This window comes from Camellia sinensis, chromosome 9, assembly GCF_055761805.1.
Source record: "Camellia sinensis isolate YWXY chromosome 9, ASM5576180v1, whole genome shotgun sequence".
Lineage (NCBI taxonomy): Eukaryota > Viridiplantae > Streptophyta > Magnoliopsida > Ericales > Theaceae > Camellia > Camellia sinensis.
This window is the reverse complement of record NC_138969.1, coordinates 193,957,808-193,978,846: the sequence shown is the minus strand read 5'-3', so window position 1 is coordinate 193,978,846 and position 21,039 is coordinate 193,957,808. Positions and strand designations below refer to the sequence as shown.

Here is a 21,039-nt window from a genome sequence, read left to right as displayed (position 1 = left end):
TAGAATAGCATTTTTCTTGTGACATGAGATTTCACCTCCAAATTTCTCTGTCCTAATACATTATATTTGTTTTCACAAAACAAAGGGAAGTTATGCTTTCACACTTCCATTATTGCACTTACTTGAGCGCTACAATTTATAAGCTCCTACAAAGTCCAGATTTATTGAAGAAAGCAATAACACAAACATGAATATCCTCACTGTATAAAAACATTTGCAGTTAATTATTGTGTTCGATTGCAAAGATTTTACAGTCACTGGTACAAAATAAAAATTATACAATTTAAAGAAGAATAATTATTTTGACAGTAAAATATTTAGTCAATATACATTGCATAAAATCACTGAATGCTCAAATATAAGAAACAGAATCAAAGCCACATGAATTAATCACTTCCACTACGAAAAAGGCAGCAACATATCTGCAATTACGGTATGAGAACAAACATTATAGTAAATGAAATAAACGAACGCAAAATGCTTTCTGTTTTCTTGGGCTCCATTTGATTGCTGTGAAGACAAAAAAAAAAAGAAGAAACTACCGTACAAAAAAGTAGTTTCTTGATTTGCATAGTACTTGCTTAACATCCAAACCGAGCACCAAGTTATTCAAAGCTTAACTGAATTGGTATTGTGTTTAAGCTATATAATCATAGTGCTTATAAATCATTATGAGGTGAAACTCAAACACATGAATGCAAACCTTTGATCTGGTATTTTTTTTCTGACTATTCATGTAATTGCTCGGTGGTGGAGGCATGGTGGGCACCTTGGCAGCTGCAATGTGTTTCTCCTGTTTCACTTTGTCGAAAATGACGGTAAAACCTTCTCCTGATTTGGGGTCTCTTTCATCCCATGCCCCGAATTTGGGCACTGATGCTGCTGATCCATAAGACTGCAACCCAAATAAAATTTGTGAAATTAGGCATTGTTATGATCATAATTGCAAGAATGAATTGACGAATGGAATCAGAAACTGCGCAATTCAGGCAGTTCATCAAATAAAAGTCCCACACACACGAAGTTCAGGAAAGCCAACTGGATTGTGATTTTTTTCGAGGCAATGTCCACTGTTTGTTCTTTATTTTTTATTTGTAATTTTTTTTTTCCTTCATAGGCAGTCATTTCATGCCTTTGGTCTTCTATCTCAGATCAGTTTTTTACTAACTTAAATGTGTTTGTTTAGGTAAAATCAAACTTAGTGAATGAATATCAATTCATTCCCTTTTATATTAATTAAGTAAAATAACTTACAAGGGAAGCCCTAAGGCATGAAATCAGGAAACAGATAATTACAAATATATAAATAAATATTCTAACACTCCCCCTAAAATTGGTGTGAAAGATATCTCTCATTCCCAACTTGTGAAGAATATCATGGAACGGTGTATTTCCAACCCCCTTTGTAAGGATATCAGCGAGTTGTTCACCAGACTTTACAAATAGAGTACATATTGTGCCGCTAGTGAGTTTCTCCTTGATGAAGTGACGATCAATCTCAACACGCTTTGTTCTGTCATGTTGAACTGGGTTGTGAGCTATGTTGATGGCAGCTTTATTATCACAATATAGTCGCATGAAATCTGTTTGATCTATCCCCAGATCACTCAACAACAACTTGATCCACAAGAGCTCACACACACGTTGTGTCATGGCTATAAACTCTGCTTCTGCACTGGACTTGGCAACCACATTCTGTTTCTTACTTCTCCAAGTAACCAAATTCCCTCCAACAAAGGTACAATACCCCGAAGTAGATCTCGTATCAGTTACTGATCCTGCCCAATCTGCATCCGTATAGGCTTCCACACTAAGATGATCGTGTTTGGAAAAATAAAGGCCCTTTCCAGGAGAAGATTTTAAGTATTTTAGAATCTTCATAACTGCCTCCAAGTGTATTGCATGAGAAGTATGCATGAACTGGCTAACTATACTAACTGCAATAGTGATATCAGGACGAGAATGGAATAAGTAAATGAGCTTACCCACTAACCGCTTAATGTACACCTAAACCTACTCCACTAAACCTAACCCACTACACCACTCCACCTCCACTTCACCTACTCCACTTCACCTACTCCACTACACACTCCACTTCACCTACTCCACCACTCCACCTCCACTTCACATCTCCATCTCCTATATAATGTACACACAATACATCACATAAAACAACAATCAATAATACAATCATTTCTCTTTATACATTAAATTTCTACATGGTATCAGAGCAAGGTTAAAGATCTTGGTGTTCTCGGTGTTCTCCGCCTTCCGGCGGGCGGCAACCTTGCCTTGACCGCCCGCCGGATCTCAACCATTTGAGACCTCCATCAACTCGCAAGACCTCTCTCACACCAATTTGATGTTCGCTTCAACCACCTCCAGGGTTCACTGCCTTCTACCGTCGGACGCATGAGGAGCTTGAAGCAGCTGGATGTACTGGCCTCATCCCTGCAACTGTATGCCAGCTTTCAAGGCTTCACAACAACTCCGAACAGCCAATGCCAAGCCCAAGATGGTTGATGTATCTATTTCACCAATGTAATACTTTTCCATCTTTATCTTGGACGAGTTTGTAAAGATTTTCTTGATCTTCTTCGTGCAAAGCAACCCCGTTCCAAGAATTTTGACCATTTTCAGTTGGGAGGGATTTCTTTCTCCTGGATTCGACTCCAAGATAACCTCCTGACACAAACCCAGATTTATAGCCCCACCAGTTTGGTGAAACATTTTTACTTTCATTTCCTTCAACATCAAAAACGTGATTTGCAGATTCTTCCACCAACTCCAATACACTGTCCTGATTATAGTTTGTCTATGGGCATTCCTCGACTTTTTTGACAAGTATTCCTTCAAGATCCTTAGAAGAATATGTCTGCACAAATTTCTCTCTCTCTCTCTCACACTCACACGCCTTTTTGAAAAATCTTATCACCACCACTGAGCTGAGACTTGGCTGTGTGAAAATCTCCACCGCCATTCCCTAACCCACATGGGCTTGTTCTCATCTTTTCATACAACCCATCTTTCCCAAATTGTTTAATCAATCAGTCTGATCCCACTATCCCCACTTTCTTTATTTTATTTTATTTTATCTTCATTTTTTCACATTAAAAAAAAAACAAACAAACAAACAAAACAAAACATAAAAAAAAAAACAAAACAAAAACAAAAAATACCAAATTTCATTCCAGTTGATTTTTCTGCATTACCACACCTACCATTCGAGTTTGCAAAACACACTTGCTTTATTCATATCAGGGATCAACCCCGATCACAATTTTACAACACAAAAAAAAAAAAAAAACAAAAACAAAAACAAAACGATTTCTTTTCTTTTCTGCAGACGGCCACCCACCGACCTCACTTCCTCTACTCTGCCGCCGGTCTCTTCTTCTTGCCTCCGTCCTGGGCGGCCCTTGACAGTGTTGCCTCCGTGTTTCCCACTCCACTGGGCACGATCACTCCTCCCTGCTCCTCCACTACAGCATATGGCGGACCTCCAAATCGGAACATCACGGTGGCCTTCCGCTTCAGCTCCTTATTTTCCGCCTTTAGCACACTTATCTCTGCTCGAACATCCTTATACATGCGTTGGAGCAGAGCCAGTTGGGCGTTTAACTGTTGCACCTCATTTGTCCTACTCTGCAGCCGGTGCGACAAGTTTGTGACCGCCGTCATGGTTTCCACACATGACTTCAAAGTATACTGATTGGCCTCAATATCAGTTTGCACCGCCATTTTTTGCTCCACAGACCGCATCGGAAAGTTCAACGGAGCAAAACCAGAGGTGTTTGGTTGAGGTTCACTTGCCACCGCACTGGTTATCTCTCTTGTTGACTCGTTGAGGTCGGGAAAGAGAGTGAGTAGACCACGGGACGAAGAGGCCATATTCTGGGTAGCTGAACGGGAAGAAGAGGCCATTGTTCAGATGTTTCAGAATGCAAATATTCAGATATTTCAGAATGAAAATGTTCAGCGGTTTCAGACTGGTTTGCACAGCCTCCGCCTCAACCTTGGTTTAAATAGCCAGGGCCGATCCGCGCATCGCGCGCCACTTGACGCCAGACGACAAAACGGGCGCGCAAGCCAATGTAGTGACGTGCCTCGCCATCATGTCCGGCATATCTTTTTATGACTTGGCTCGCCTTTTGATGGCACGCCTTTTTATGGATTGGGCACGCCTTTTGATAGATTGGGCACACCTTTTGAGGGTGCGACTTTTTAGGGGTCCGACAAGACTCTGTAAACTGTCCCGACATTGATTCCGGTTAGCTCCTTCATGGGTCCGACAAGACTCTGTAAACTGTCCCGACATTGATTCTGGTTAGCTCCTTCATGGGTCCGACAAGACTCTGTAAACTGTCCCGACATTGATTCCAGTTAGTTTCTACAAGGGTCCGACAAAACTCTGTAAACTGTCCCGACATTGATTCCGGTTAGCTCCTTCATGGGTCCGACAAGACTCTGTAAACTGTCCCGACATTGATTCCGGTTAGATCCTTCATGGGTCCGACAAGACTCTGTAAACTGTCCCGACATTGATTCCGGTTAGTTTCTACAAGGGTCCAGCAAGACTCCGTAAACTGTCTGCTACAACGGTCCGACATAACCCCATAAACTGTCTGCTATATCGGTTTGACATGACCATACCGTGTCTCCTATCCTGTTTTATTTTATTTGTCAGTTTACTTTCCTGTTTTGTTACTCTCTTCAAACTCAAGTTGGTTTGTGTCGGCATCGACATCCTTCTCTCACCACCTTCCGTTCGCCGTTGAAAATCTGCATAGCGAGCACTGGCTTGATCAAGAGTTTCTTTGAAAACATTGGGTTGTTCTTCAAAGAACAAGAGTGTTTCTTGTCGGTTGCGGGCCTCATTTTGAATAGAGGTGCTATCATCTTCAGAATCCATGATTTCATTATCATTTTGATCATAATGAACTGGATCTGCACGCTGGGCTGCTACGTAATCACCTAACCTCCTTGAGTTTGAGGGGGGCTGTTAATGTACACCTAAACCTACTCCACTAAACCTAACCCACTACACCACTCCACCTCCACTTCACCTACTCCACTACACACTCCACTTCACCTACTCCACTACACACTCCACTTCACCTACTCCACCACTCCACCTCCACTTCACATCTCCATCTCCTATATAATGTACACACAATACATCACATAAAACAACAATCAATAATACAATCATTTCTCTTTATACATTAAATTTCTACACTCCCCCTATCAATAGCTGCTCCTCCGATATCATCACTCAGTTCCTGGTTAGGCTCTAGAGGAGTATCACAGGCTTTGCTTCTAAGCATTCTTGTTTCTTTCAACAGGTCAAGGACATATTTTCTCTGACAGATGAAAATCCCATCCTTGGATCTGGCAACTTCAATACCCAAAAAATACTTCAGATTTCCCAGTCTTTGATCTCAAACTCACTTGCAAATACTTCTTTAGCAGAGGAATTTCCTCAACATCATCCCCTGTAAGCACTATGTCATCCACATATACAATGAAAGCCGTCGTCTTACCATGGAAGCAATGTTTAACAAACAGAGTATAATTAGCCTAACTTTGTTTGAAACCATACTTCACCATCGCTTGAGTAAATCTCTCAAACCAAACCCTTGGAGACTGTTTGAGACCGTATAGTGACTTTCGAAGTCGACATACTTTCCCCTATGTCTGAAGATTTTCAAAACCAGGGGAAATATCCATATACATATCTTCTTCTAGGTCACCATGGAGGAAAGCATTCTTCACATCAAACTGATGAAGTGACCAATCCAAATTAGCTGCAAGAAAGAGGAGTATCCTGACAGAATTCATCTTTGCAACTGGAGCAAATGTCTCTTTGATAGTTCAACCCATATGTCTGATTAAAACCCTTTACCACAAGTAGAGCCTTATAATGCTCAACTGAACCATTTGTCTTGTGCTTTACTGTATACACCCATTTGCATCCCACGGTTCATTTGTCCCTAGGTAATTCAGTCAATTCCCAAGTGTCATTCTTACGAAGTACTTTTATTTCCTCAATCATAGCAAGTTTCCACTCAGAGGTAGTGAGAGCATCTTGAAGATGATTAGGTATACTCACAGAAGAAATGTTGGACACTAGGAATGGCAACGGGGCGGGGCGAGGCCGGGAATCACCCTCCCCGTCCCCGATCCCCGAAACTACAAAAATCCCTGTCCCCGGCCCCAATCCCCGACGGGGAACTCATCACTCCCCCCCACCTCCGTCCCCAACGGGGATCGGGTTTCCCCGACCCCGGAAAGTCCCCGTACTCATCATCAACAACATCATTCAGCAACATCATCAAAAAAAAAAAAAAAAATCATCAACAAAGACATTAACGAAGCAACATCATCAAAAAAAAAAAATTCTTCAACAACATCATCGATTCAAGGCAGCAACAACAACATCATCAACAAAAATAAATAAATAAATAAATAAAAGATAGAGATGATCTGTTATAGATCATTTATAAACACAACAGATAGAGATGATAGAGATGTATAAACACAACATCATCAACAAAAAAAAAATAAAAAATAAATAAAAAAAAGATAGAGATGATCTGTTACAGATCAGTGAGATCGGCGAGATCTGGGAGGAGGGAGAAGACAGCGAAGGAACCACTCAATTCGGAGATGGGATCTGATCTTTTCAGATCTGAGATGTGAGATGTAAGATCTGCGGTGGTGTAGAGGAGATGGGATGACGCCGGAGTAGGAGATGACGCCGGGTGTGCGTACTGCCGCGGAGGAGATCACACTCGCCGTCGTTGCTGGGGAGAGGAGATCGCGCCGTCACCACTGGAGAGACGAGTCACACTCGCCATTGCCACCGGAGAGAAGAAAGAGTGAGAGAAGAGATGAGAGAGAGAGTGTAAAAGAGTTAGACCATCCTTCCTACAGTGCAATATATATATATAATATAAATCGGGGCTACATAAGAGAGAGTGTATAATATTTTATATATATAATATATAATATATAAAGAGAGTAGAGCTGCTGTGTACCAAATCAAACCCCAAACATATATATATATATATATAATATAAATCGGGGCTAACCGGGGCGGGGGGCGGGGTCGGGGATGAAATTTATATCATCGTCCCCGACCCGAATGTCACCGGGGATTTATTTTTGAATACCATTCCCGGCCCGTCGGGGATATTTTTTGGGAAAAAACCATTCTTATCGGGGACGGGGGGTCGGGTCCCCGTCGGGCCGGTTTCAAATTGCCATCCCTACTGGACACAAATGCTCTATATGAGGACGACAAATGAGAGTAGGACACAAAATTAGAGATGGGATGTTGAGTACAAGATCTCACACCCTTTCTCTTAGTAATAGGAATATCAAGATCAGTAGTGTCAAGAATAACAATATCATTAGGCTCAAGAGAAACAACAGGTTCAAAGTTACCTAGACTCTTATCAGAAGTAGGAGATGGCAGTGGGTGAGCAAAAGTGGTCTTTTGTATCCAAGTAACGTTCTGTCTGTCTTTGTCCCTGACATAAACTTGCCCTTCCCTGTCCTTAGTGGCATTAAATTCTATAGTCACAGCAATAGGTAGTGGAGGAACAACTGATTCCACTATAAGAGCAACAGGGATAACAGGAATCTCTTTACACCAAGGCTACCTCGAAAGAGATGAATGGAACACCAGAAAAGACAAAAAGTAAGATTGGGACTCAAAGAAGGTGACATCCATGGACACAAACTACTTACGAGAAGGAGGATGATAACACTTATATCCCTTTTGAGTAGGGGGTAGACGAGAAAAACACACTTAAGAGAGTGAGGGTCCAACTTACCACGAGTAGGGAAATGATTGTGAACAAAACAGACACACCCAAAGATTTTAAAAGAAATGGAAAACAGAGACTCAGATCCTAAGAGAACCTGGAGAGGAGCCTTTTTATGCAATACTAGGGTAGGAAGACGATTAATGAGATAGACAGCGGTGAGAACGGCCTCACCCCAATGGGATCGAGGCACACCCATGGAAAAACACATACAACGAGCCATGTCAAGAAGATGACGATTTTTGCGCTTCGCGACCCCATTTTGTTGCGGGGTATCGGTGCAAGAAGTCTGATGGATAATCCCATAAGTGGAAAAATATCTCTTTAACCCTGAATCAATGTATTCACCCCAATAATCAGAACGCAAGATTTGGACAACAGCCCCAAATTGAGTACAAAGCATTTTATGAAAATTTTGAAACACAAAGAAAACCTCACTCTTTTCTTTCATGAGATACACTCAAGTAGTACAGGAAAAATCATTGATAAACGTGACAAACCATCTTTGGCCTTTCAATGACACAACACGAGATGGACCCCAAACATCATAATGTATTAAAGAAAAAGGAACTACGCTTTTATTAATACGGGGAGCAAAAGAAGCTCGTGTTTGTTTGCCGAGTTGACAAGACTCACATTGAAAGTTAGACGCATTATTTTTGGTAAAAACAGAAGGAAATAAATGTTGAAGCAGGAAAAAAGAGAGATGACCAAGACGTCAATGCCACAACTATAAATCGTCCTTGGTGGTTGGAGATTGGATAGAATGATGAGCAACCTTGTCGGCCTGATCTAGGATATAGAGACAATGTTCTACTCTACCACTGTCAATCGTCCTCCTCGTGATAAGGTCCTAAAAGAGACAATGATCAAGGAAAAAAGTCGCACTACAATTCAAATCCTGAGTAATACGACTCAATGATAAAAAATTAACAGAGAAATTAGGAACATGTAAAACTGAAGAGAGAGGAAGAGTAGGAGTGGCACGAATTAAACCTTTCCCAGAGACAGAAGAAATAGTACCATCTGCAATGCGAACTTTGTCGTGTCATGAAGAGGGCTTATAGTCGGAGAAAAGATCAGAAGATCCAGACATGGTTTGAAGCACCAGAATCAATAATCCATAGGACATACTTATGGGGTAGGAAAGCACTGGAGAGAGAGGCTAAGTTACCTGATCGGGCAAATGAAGAAGATGATGCATCTGGAGGAGTGGTAGAAGATCGGCGGTCCAACAAGTGACGCAGAACATCCTCAAACTCAGAAAAAGACATGCTAGATACCCTATCAGAGGACAGGCCAACCGGGGCTGGAGTGGAATCAAGTATGCCAATTGCACTGGACTGATGGGCCCGTGGATTAAAGCCACGTTCTCTAGACTGGCCAGACCGGCCTCCGCAAGAACCAGACCGATCACCTCGACCTCTAGATGGAGCCCCATGAAGCTTTCAACAGGTCTCACGAGTATGTCATGGCTTGTGGCAGTAATCACAGAACAGAGTGTTTTGTAGAAGGATTAGGAGAGGCACAGGGCAGACTAGTCCCATCCCTAGGAGGAACAGTAAGTAAGGCAGAGTGTTCTGCAGAAGCAGCTGGCATCATAGCAGAACGACGACTCTCCTCATTCTGTACATAAGCAAAGGCCTCCTGAAGAGAGAAAAGAGTATCCATGCCAAGGACATGACTCAGAACCACATCAAATTCCAAATTAAGACCTTCAAGAAACTTGAAGACCTTTTTCTGTGCAATAAACTTCATGTAGCCAACGGAATCAATAGTGCAGACCGGTTTATAATCCTGCAGGTGATCAAGACGTTTCCAACTATTGTTAAGAAATATGAAGTACTGAAGAATAGTCTGTTCCCCTTGTACTGAGCACTCAATGGAACGACACAACTCAGAGGTTTGCAAAAAATTGCCCTTGTGAGAATAGGTGACAGCCACAACTTCCCAAACATCCCGGGCAGTCTCCATGGACAAGTAGCCTTCACCAATATCTGGAACCAAAGAATGAATAAGCCACCCCATAACCAAGGAGTTAGTAATCTCCCATTGATCATAACCAAGATCATTGGGACCTAGTGGTTGAACCATTCCATCAACATAACCTATCTTCTCCTTGCTCTTCAAAAAAAGCGTTAGACTCTGTGACCAGGCTAGATAATGCTGACCATTAAACAGTGAGGTGGTAATTTTGAGGTTAGGATTGTAGTTTTCGGATTGAGTAGGCATAATGAGGCTCTCCACTTGAGGTGGTTGGATACAAGTGGTGGATTCACTAGTAATTTCGGCCATTTGAGTATGCTACTTATCTAAACCATAACCAGCAGGAATCACAACAATGGAAGGAAGAGAACAACCAAATAATGACAATCACAGTCAAATTATTGGTGCTATCTACTGACCCAAAAATAAATAAAAAAATAATACCGGAACTAGAACCTCAATCAAAACAAGATTTATTTATTTTTTTTAATGTGAAGTGATCAGTATTTCAGTACCAAACCTGACAGAGACATGTGAGAGCCATAGAGGAACAAAGGGACTGCCGACTAGATGTAAACAGATAGTCGAACTGCCAAATGGTGTCATTTGGTCCTGGGTGAACTCCGGCGGAAGACGTCTGGTTCTGGGTGACCTCCGACTGGCGTCGTCCTGGCCTGGATGGCCTTCAATGGCTGTCGGCTAAGCCTAGAAGACTTGCTGCTGCGTACGCAAGCCCTGGATAGCTAAATAAGGGACTGAAAAATGGTGGTGGTGGTGGTGGTGGTGGGTTGGCTGGAGATGGGTTTTGCCAGAGTGGTGATGGATGGTGGCGAAAGAAGCTGGGTTTAGGGTTTAGGCTTTGATACCATGTTTGTTTAGGTAACATCAAATTTAGTGAATGAATATCAATGCATTCCCTTTTATATTAATTAAGTAAAATAACTTACAAGGGAAGCCCTAAGGAATGAAATCAGGAAACAGATAATTACAAATATATAAATAAATATTCTAACAGAATGTTAGTTGATCATTAATCTTAGATAGTGAAGAATATGAAAAGTTAAGAAAAGCACTCTCTACATGCTTAACAGTATCTTTGCATTCACATTCCATTCTTGTACTGATTTGATGTATGTATTTTATGAACCCCTACAAAATTGTAATTATCATAATCTTATCACAAAATAGATCCATATTGATTCTTCATGTATGAATTCAACTTCATTTTTTAACATCATTAATGAACAAAAGAACTCAAACTTAATGAAGGAAAGGATATGAAAAGACCAAAAATATTCAAATTGCTTTGTGGTAATGTTCTTTCTGAACAATCAAGAATTCAAAGTGGGAAACGAAATGAACTGCCCCAATATCCATGAAACCCATGTTGGGTCGTGTCGATCCTAATAAGTACTTGACACCAACCACTCGAATTCTAGATAAAGGTTGTTTTGGTATTTTGGTATTTGTGATGTGTAACCCTAATACTATATATATGTAGCTAGAGGGGTGGCTATCTCTATTTTTTTATTGTATTTCTTTCTGATCATAGTGAAACCACATGACCATGGATGTAGCCCTAGTTTTGTGGACTATCAAATTAGAAGGCCATTTTTTAGCAATTGGGAAAGTAGCTTTCTTCATAAAATAAAACATTGAAATCGAAAAAAGCAAATCAAAGTTTTTTTTTGTTTTTGTTTTTGTTTTTGCATTTGTGTGTTTTCCTTCAATCTACCTCCACATTTCTGCAAAATCACCACCCCCAATGAATTCATATTGCAGGAATTCTAGAAAAGAAGAGAAGAATCGGCTTACCATATCATTCAATTGATTGCTAGCACTTCTAAGCCTATCATGTCCCGGTGAAGCTAGACCTAAGTTGTTAACCTCGGTTGTACTCTTCTTTCGGGTGGTGGATCTTGTATGCCGGTGTTTTTGCTGCAAAAGTGAGTAATCAGAATTGCTGCTTTTTTCGCTGCCAGATTCTGAAGTCACACTCCTATGACTCCCACTCTTCTGCTGATCAGATGTGTTCCTCCGATGTCCCTTGTGCTGGTGAAGCCCCTCAGTGTGCTGCTTTTCCAATGACATTGATTTATTAGAAACACCATCACTTCCTGTTCCCATTCTTCCTCCAAACATGAAGGCCTCTGGATTCTCTTCGGGGTCATTTGGGTTCATCATCACACCGCTGGCTCTCTCCTTGCGTGCATTCTCAAAGTAAGCAGTGTAAGGTATGTTATCGCTCTCCCAATTGCCAAACTTAGGAACATGGGATCGCTGTTGCTGAAAAGTCATTTGAATAGATTTTTCATAGCAAAATTTAGTATCCATACCACCATAATAAGAAATATTAGAAAAAAAACAAACAAACAAACAAACAAACAAAATCAAGTTTTGATCCAATTTTTTCTTATGACAGAACGTAAAATAATGGTTTTTGACAGCTTATGCAATACCAATACTCGGGTTATTTAGTGAAATCCGAGAAGGATTAGTATATGGACCATAAGAATCTCAGAAAATCATGATTACGCCTAGTAATCTAAACCATGGACTTATAAGAGAAAATTAAATGCTACAAACTCACTTTCAGTGTCCTTGCTTACTAAGAAGCCCAGCAGAATAATGGACACTCCAACATGGAAATTTTTTAAAAATGTAGGACACAACACGTGGGCAACACATGCAAGATATAAAGCTTTATGTATTTAATTTATGTCAGATGTAAGGATTAACCCATATTATATGTTATGTTTATAAACCTATTCGAAGATAATAACAAAATACAATGTTTCCTAATTTCTAAATCAACAAGTTTAAATTTACATTATTTTTCTTTAGTATTAGTTTATTCAAATTGTAAAGTATGTGTCTAAGCGATAGCATGTGTTTCCTAAGTATCTAAAGTGCGTCCAAATTTAGAAAATTTAAAAAAATAATGGAAAATGCTGGAGATGTGCCCGACAAGGATTAACAAGTGTCCCATGAGTGTTGTGTTGTATCATATTGGCGTCTGACATAACGCTACCTTCTTAAAAGCGTTCATGCTTCTTAGGCTGTGTACATCTGACCGTCCACAAACCTGTAGGGGTGGGAGCTTTGTGCACTAGGAGTGCCCTTATAAAAGGTGTCGAAAAATTGTTGTACTATATAGATACATATAACAAGGTGAGAACCAGTAAATTCAGAAGATTGAATCAGCTTGCTTAAAAAAATGGGAATTGTTCTAAGCAAAGTGTTCATTCTTTTCCTCTTCTCATGTTCCATAGTTGGAGTTCCCTGATAGGCATATGGTGTAAAACAGCTAATTCATTTCCATACAATAACAGTTGAATGTATTGGTAATTAATTTTAAACATATTTTGGGGATTACACTAATCACTATTAATTTGGTAAAATGAAAATCATCATAATCCAGGTGGGGTTGGGTTTAGGTAGGTCTAGGAGACTAGGTCTCGAAGAGCCCCCTGTCTGAACTCTACCATTAAGGCATGGCTCAATTTTGGTCTTGACCAATCATCGTCAGCCAAATCGGGAAAATTGGGGTTCAAAGTTCCACTTTGTTATGAGGGAAGTAAAAAAGTGAGACCTCATGCCCAATTTTTGCTAATTTGGCTAATTATGATTGGTCAAAACCAAATCTGATGTGTGGTCCCGAACCAGTGTATAACCTACGTGTGTGTAAGTAAAACACTTAGATCGATCATGACAGTGACTAAGTTTGAAACAATTAGATCTTTACGGGATATTTTAGGTATAGGAAAAATTGTGACAAAACTACGAAGACAACTATTAATATTTGTGAGTGACACTTTCTTTGATTTGTATCTAAAGATACAATTTTTGAGAAAAAATCTCAAAAATTTGTTTAGTTAATCACCTTTCTCTCTACTGCACATTAATCAATTATTTTTTTTTCTCTCTCCTCTCTTTCTTTCGCATCTTACACATCAATCGATTACTTTTTCTCTCACAATTATCCATTCAACTACCGAAAAAACAATGAAATCATCTCAAACTCCAAAACTATTATCAAAACATACAACCAAACAAAATTTCAAATTTTATAAACTCTTTTTACAAAATTATTTCTCAAAATTGTTTCACAAATACAAACCAAACATGCCTTGGATTTGCTACATATAATGTACAGAGCAACTAAACGGCATAGATCAGAAACCCAGAAAAAGCTGTGTTAGTTAGCTCAACATTTCAACTCTTTAAAGGCAACCAAGCAAAAAACTTAATATGAAATTCCCAAACACAACCTTAAACACAACAATTCCAAACCCCAATTATAGAAAACATGAAGAGCAATTAGCAAGAACTAAGAAGAACACTTACAGCCATGAAAAGTGTTTATGATTTTGGGCAAATCTTTTGATTCCCAAGATGAGGCAAGAAGAGGATGAAGGAAAATCTGAGTTTGAAATTGACCATTTTGAAGGGGGGTCTTGAGGCTTCGGAGATACCAATGAAGTTGGGTTTAAAAAAACAGAGTGATTCGATGGTTACAATGCTTGAAAACTTAAAAAAACCAACAACAAAAAAACAAAAAAACAATCTAGACCGAGCAAAATGAAGCATTTGTCGATCTTTGCTTTGTCTTGGAACATCGAAACTCGGTAGTTTGTCGTGCCGTCTGGCAACATCTTCTTCCTCCTCATCTTCATCGTCGGGAGTACTAGGGCCCACTGAAGTGCAGCCACGTCACATGTCGTGAAGATCATTTTTGTGGGCCCAATTGATGAAGTGGCAGTTTTTGACAGATGACATGGACGTGGCATGGAGATGAGAAGTTACTGGTTGGACTTGGCCATTGTCACGTGCAGTCCAACAGTGTTGTGATTGATGAACAAAAATATTTAAGATCTCCTTTCCTTTCACCTTTAGATCCCCTCTCTTTTTTGATTGACTATATTTTTTTTTTTTTTTTTTTTTTTTCCTTTTCCTCCAATCACTACCTGCCACGTATGTGTAGGGTTGTGGGGTTGTGATTGGAGGAGGTCTCTATCAATGCTCATTGATGAAAGAGGTAAGATTTATAAATTTGTGTTGAATGATTGAAGAACATAAATATATATGATGAATTGTGATTGGTGAGGAGTATGGTCACGTAACAACTCTGGACCAACCTATAATTTTTTCATGGAGATGGTGTGTTTGCTGTGCGAGACACAATAGTCACTGTTGTGCTACTAATTAGGCTTATTTTAAGACTTATTTCAATAAAGAAAATTTTATATATACATAAAATTTATATAAAAAGTTCTATAAAAATGATGTGTTAATCTCATTATTGTAAATAAATTCATTTTTTATGGTATTTTGTTTTGAAATGAAAGATTCACAATTAACTATATCATTATAAATGAATTTTTTTTCTATATAATATTATTTTTTCGATAATTTGAATCGTCACTTTTTAAAAGATACCGAGTAAAATATACTTGTAAAATTAAATTGATTGGATATCGATAATCCTTTCATCGAATTACATTTGCATTTAGTTTTATATTTTAAATTACATTTGCTATTTATTTTTATTTTCTTTAAATTCAAATGCAATTCATTGAGAGGATTACCGATATCCAATCAATTTAATTTTTTTCAGGTATATTCTACTCATTCTACCTTAAAAAATGAACAATTTGAATTCTTGAAATAAGCCTCGAAATCAGTCTCACTAGCCGCACAACAGGCACCCTATCTCTAGGTGAGTTTGAATAATAATTAATAAAAATATTAAAGATCCAAAATGAATTATCAAATATTCAATCAAATATTCAACGGTAAAATTTGATGAGACTGAGCAGTTTTTAATTTTTAAAAAATTGTGAAATTTTAAAATTTTTGTGTAGGAAATGGGAAAATTCATGCAACTAAAAAATTTCATAGTTTTAAAGTTGTGAGTTTTTTTTTTTAATTAAAAAAATTTGTGAATTTTTGCAATTTTTTAAAGCAAAGATTGTTTATTTTTTTTACTTCAGAATTTTATATTGAATAGAGATTTTGTTTGATAAATCTACTCAAACATACTTCGTTCACATTATTTACCGTAATACTAGAAACATAAAAACTAAACACAAAATAAAAAATTATGAAAGGATTGTGTTTCATTTTATATTTGATTTGTGTGAAGGTTTAATAAGAAAATGACATTTCGGTCAACAAGGGACACATTGGACTTAATGAGTTGAGATTTTTTTTGTGAAACTCAATTTATTATACTTTTATGTTATGGGTTAGAAAAATCCTCCATGATTTATTACCATTATTATGCTAGTGTTGTACACACGAAAAAGTGTAGAGATATGTCACAATCTAAAATCTGGTCTTATAGATTTAGTATCGTAACCGATCAATAATTCAGAGATTACTGAAGGCCTCTGAGACATATTAACATAATATTAAGAGTTATTGGGAGCAAATAACAAATATACAACGTCCATTGAGCAGTGCAGACTTATATGAAACATAAAAATTTTGAACTTTTTATATACATATATACACATAATCCTTACGTTATATTATATATACAGTTTAGACAAAAAGAGACTTGACCCTATTTACAAAATACACAAAGACTTGTTTAACCAAACAAGAAAACAAAACTTAAACTTTAAATCACATAATCATAGTCACTTGACATATCCGGAACCTCTACGAGAGGTATATAGGTTGGCTAATAAAAACAGATTCCAGGCAGACGCTTCAAAGCCTGGTCACGCGCTTGATCACCTACATACATAAATAATACAGCGAGTTAGAGCCCAGTGAATAATAACAGAGTAAAAGGTTTTAATGAACGATGTCCATACCAGATTCAGTAATCATAATTCAAATTCAGATTCATATTCATATTCATCTTCTTGGTCAAATCATATACAGAAATCAGAGTTCAAGCTTAATCATACGTGGTACATCCATTAGAGCTAACAGAACAGGTGCAGAACATATGGTGGTTATGAATAACCAATTTCATAAAAGAACCTCTGGATCTGGGTAACAGAGAATATACATGCAGAGCTCCATGATGGAGCCTCTGGTACGGATAACAGATGACTGACATAATAAGTTCCATAATGGAACCTCCGATACTGGGTAACAGCTAACAGATATCACATGATGCTAAGGATACCACGAATACATTGTTAGAAATTGGACAATCATTCATTGTACAAAACATATCATTTCCGAAAACAGATCTTAATTTATCATACAGAAAATAAATAAAGTTGAATATAGTTTTACTAAGTTATTACTCATAGCTAACTGTAGAAGCAGATCAGACTGATTAGACAGATCAAACAGGCAGACAATAGCGCGTGACCTACACAAGCACATAACACATACACATTGAAATTCAATATCAATTCCTTAATCAAACTCGACTTTTCTTGTCTTTTTCTGTCTAAGTAGTCTGCAGTTCTACTCTGCTTATTCTTTCTTATTTAAATGATTTGGGTTCTCATTTCACATATCCTTTCATTACTAAATCATTCTTTTCTGAATAAACCAATTTCTTACTTGGCTTCTTAATCAAGTACTACTAAGTTAATAATTTATTCTTATAATCAACCAATTAATGTTGATTGTTAGCTTATTAATTTTTATTGAGTCATAAATCATGTTTAGAATGCTTTGGGAAGAGATGGGAATAAAAATATGAACTAAATGCAACTTTTCAAGATATGCTGCGAATAGTTGTTCGCTCGAGCGAGCCTTTAGTCGCTCAAGCGGTCTGTAAAAGACTATAAAAAGTATTGGAAGCCTTCAATGTGCGCTCGAGTGGCAATTAGTCTGCTCGAGCGGTCTGTAAAATTCCAAAATTTTGAACTTCTCAAAAATGGCTTCCAAATGCATTTTCAATTTTTTTTTAAATCCATGCATATCTTGATCAAAATCATGAAAATACCTTAGAAAATATAAACACTCATTTATTCATAAATTATTTGCTCAAAATCTTGAAACATAATAATTAATTTATTTAAATCAAAACTTTACTTAATTTCAAAATCAAAACCCATGAACTCATGGTTTTCTAAACTTCTTTTTCAAAATCAAATATACAATTAGAATATCAAAATTGTAAAATTTGTTCATGTATGTACGAACTAGACTCAAACTTATGTAAGACATTCAAAAGCAAATCCAAAATAAAGCTTCCATAATCATGAACATGCATGTAACTCATTTTACGTTCAAAACCCAATTTCTTCCTAATTCCATGAATTTAATCTCAAATCCTTCTCAATCTCAAGTATTATAGGATGATTCTACAAAATCAAACCAAAAATAATTAATTTTTAAATTAACTCTCATAAACTTGATCTTAGCTCCAATTCATCATTTTCTTGTCAATTTCTTTCTTATCCCATAAAATTGATTCTAACTCTTTTCTATTTTCCATCAAAACATGAAATTAAAATTATAAATTTCTTAGAAAGCCATTTGCATGTATGAAACATTTATCAAAATCTAACCAATACCACATTATTAAGCTCAAACCATAATTAAAATCTTGAATTGCTTTAATCTAGATTTTTATTAATTTTCCTCATAGCAAATCTAAATTCAAACTCATAAAACATGAATTAAAATCCCAAAATCTTGAAATTCCATGATGCATGTTAAGATAGAATTCAAATTACTTGGAGAGTGAAGAAATTAAACTCAAATAATGACATTCCTAAGTTATTTATTTAATTCTTCTACTTAATGTAATTTCTTCTTTCTTTTCTTAATTTCTTTCTATTTATATGATATTGAATCCAATTGCTTCTTGATTTTGGTTATTAAATAATTAATCTAGAAGAATCAAGCTTAAAATTCTTACCTATAGTCTTCAATTTGGTAAATTCTTCTTCAATCTTTCACTTTCTTAGCTTTTCTTTCTTTAGCTCTCTACTTCATCTTCAATTCTTAACACAAAAATAGATTTCTCTCTCTACACTCTTAAGATCTCCAACTCACTTTCTCTTGCTTCCCCTCTTTTCCCTGTTTGTGTTTCTCTTAAGCTTCATCAGGTCATACACTGTCACACACACACCTCACTTCCTTGTCATCAACATAGCACACGTGCGCTCTTTTTTGATTTCCAACACATCTCTCTCTCTCTCTCTCTCTCTCTCTCTCTCTCTCTCTCTCTCTCTCCCCCCCCCCCCCCCCCACACACACACACACAAATTTCTCAATACACCCACACCCATTTACACCCCTAATTCTAATTTTGTCCATAATTCAATTTATGTCTAAGATTAATTTAATTAATCATCACCTAATCTTAATAAATTTTAATTAACACAAAATTAGTTAATTATAACTAATTTTAAATCTCACATAATTTAATTAGTCTAATTGACTTCCATTAAAGCCTAATTAAATATATTTAAATTTATCAATTCGAATCAGATTTTTAATCAACTTCCAAAAGGCCCAAAATATCAAATTAAATTTATTTTCATCCTCAATTTTGGTTTCTTGAATCATTAAAGTCTTTAATTTCAAATTAAATTTCAAAATCTTCACCAGTAAATTACATACTCAATGAATACCTTAATTGAATGTCTCATAAGGAAATTTAATTCATAATAACCTTAATTCCTAATTTTTATAACGTAATTAACTCCAATTCGGACCTAATTAATTAAATCTCAATTTTATAAATCTGAATTGAATATTTAATTAAACTTCCATATGGTCTGATATTCGAAATTAAAATAATTCAATTCACCAATTATATTTTCTTAAGCCATATAGGCTTTTAACTTCTAATTCCAAAATAAATTCCCAATAGAATTATATATGAACCAGTCTCTATAATTTTCATAAATCTCAAATTAAATTAAAATAATTGATAATTAAAATTTAAATTTCTTTAATTAATTAAATATTAATTACTATACATGATAGCGTCGTCCCATTATAACAAAAGTTTAGGGTCAGAACAGAGTTGGAGGAAGAAGGATGACCATATCATCTCTCTCTTAATTGTCTTAATTTTTCTAATTTTTTCTTTTTCCAAAAAATGTAGATAAAAATTTATTTTCCTAATCTGCATTTAATGCTATGGCTAAATATATGATTAGAGTAGCTGTACCAATTTTTCCTTACGGAAAATTTGAAGTAAATAGAGAAGCATAATTGGATTTTCTGTTCTGAAATTTATTTTTTTTCATATCTTAGTGCACTTCCTCTAGTTATAGAATTGCATATCGAGATTTTCATTTCTTAAGATTGTTTCAAATTTTTATGACTCATAATATATTAAGAAAGAGGGATTTGAGGCCATAGAATCTTGAAAAAAACAACTATATCGAATTTAATTTAATTGACAAAAATATTTTGGCTTGGATTCAACTTATTTAATTGACAATTTTTCTTATTTATTTATTTATTTATTATAACAAAGATCCGCCCAATTGGCAAATGCTAAAAAATTTAATTTTTTTCAAACTTTTTTTTCTTTAATAATTTTTATTTTATGTTTCAACTCTTTGTATCTGGAATGATCTAAAAAGTATTACAAAAAATTAAAAATTTAAAAACAATTCTCTGAAGATAAAAATAAAATAAAATCCAAACTCCACCTAAACTTTTTCAATAACAAAAGACAACTTTTTAACATTTTTCTAATTCTAGAGCAAGATTCCCGTCAAGTATTTTCTTCATCCACTCATTATTCAACAGTTGATTTAAATGTCACAATTTAACAATTAGTCATTCAAAGGTCATAGCCAGTGATAATGACTAATTGTTGAATTGTGGTCTTTGAATTAATCACTTGATGATGGATGTATGAAGAAAAGTACTATCCCCTTTCTAAAAGACATAAATTTTTATAGCAATTTTATCCTAATTTTTTTTTTAATTCTTTGGCAAACCAGATCTTAGTGGGCAACAACTGCTTTACATATGGCATGTGCAACTTAGCACACAGAGACACTACTACATTTCAAGAACTAGACTACATAGGTTTTGAGACTTTTTTGAGTGTTTGTTAAGATAAAAAATGGCAAAGAAGATGGTGATGGCTTGCTCAATGTGGGTATTATTAGGGTTGGTGGTTTTGGCTCTGATTTTGAGCCCAACAAATGCTACCTCATGCAAACAATTCATACACAAGTTGAGGCCATGCAAGCCTTTTTTGGTGGGTAAAGGTAGTGTCACAGCCACAAGTGCTTGCTGCAAGGGTGCAAGGGACTTGAATAGGATG

The 21,039-nt window shown here is 36.6% G+C and overlaps 1 protein-coding gene across 2 annotated transcripts; it reads right to left on the bottom strand.

Annotated features, from left to right (window-relative positions):
* Positions 1–174: 174 nt before the first annotated feature.
* LOC114323076 (RPM1-interacting protein 4) lies at positions 175–14,471 on the bottom strand. Of its 2 annotated transcripts, XM_028270546.2 has the most exons (4): positions 14,166–14,468; positions 11,634–12,104; positions 704–895; positions 175–422 (listed from the first exon to the last, which is right to left on the bottom strand). In XM_028270546.2, the coding sequence occupies exons 1-4, from the start codon at positions 14,169–14,171 to the stop codon at positions 387–389; spliced, it is 705 nt and encodes a 234-aa protein (XP_028126347.2). In that variant the 5' UTR covers positions 14,172–14,468; the 3' UTR covers positions 175–386. The 2 variants fall into 2 exon arrangements, with proteins under 2 accessions (XP_028126347.2, XP_028126346.1); XM_028270545.2 differs by lacking the exon at positions 175–422 and having other exon boundaries at positions 452–895; positions 14,166–14,471.
* Positions 14,472–21,039: the final 6,568 nt, after the last annotated feature.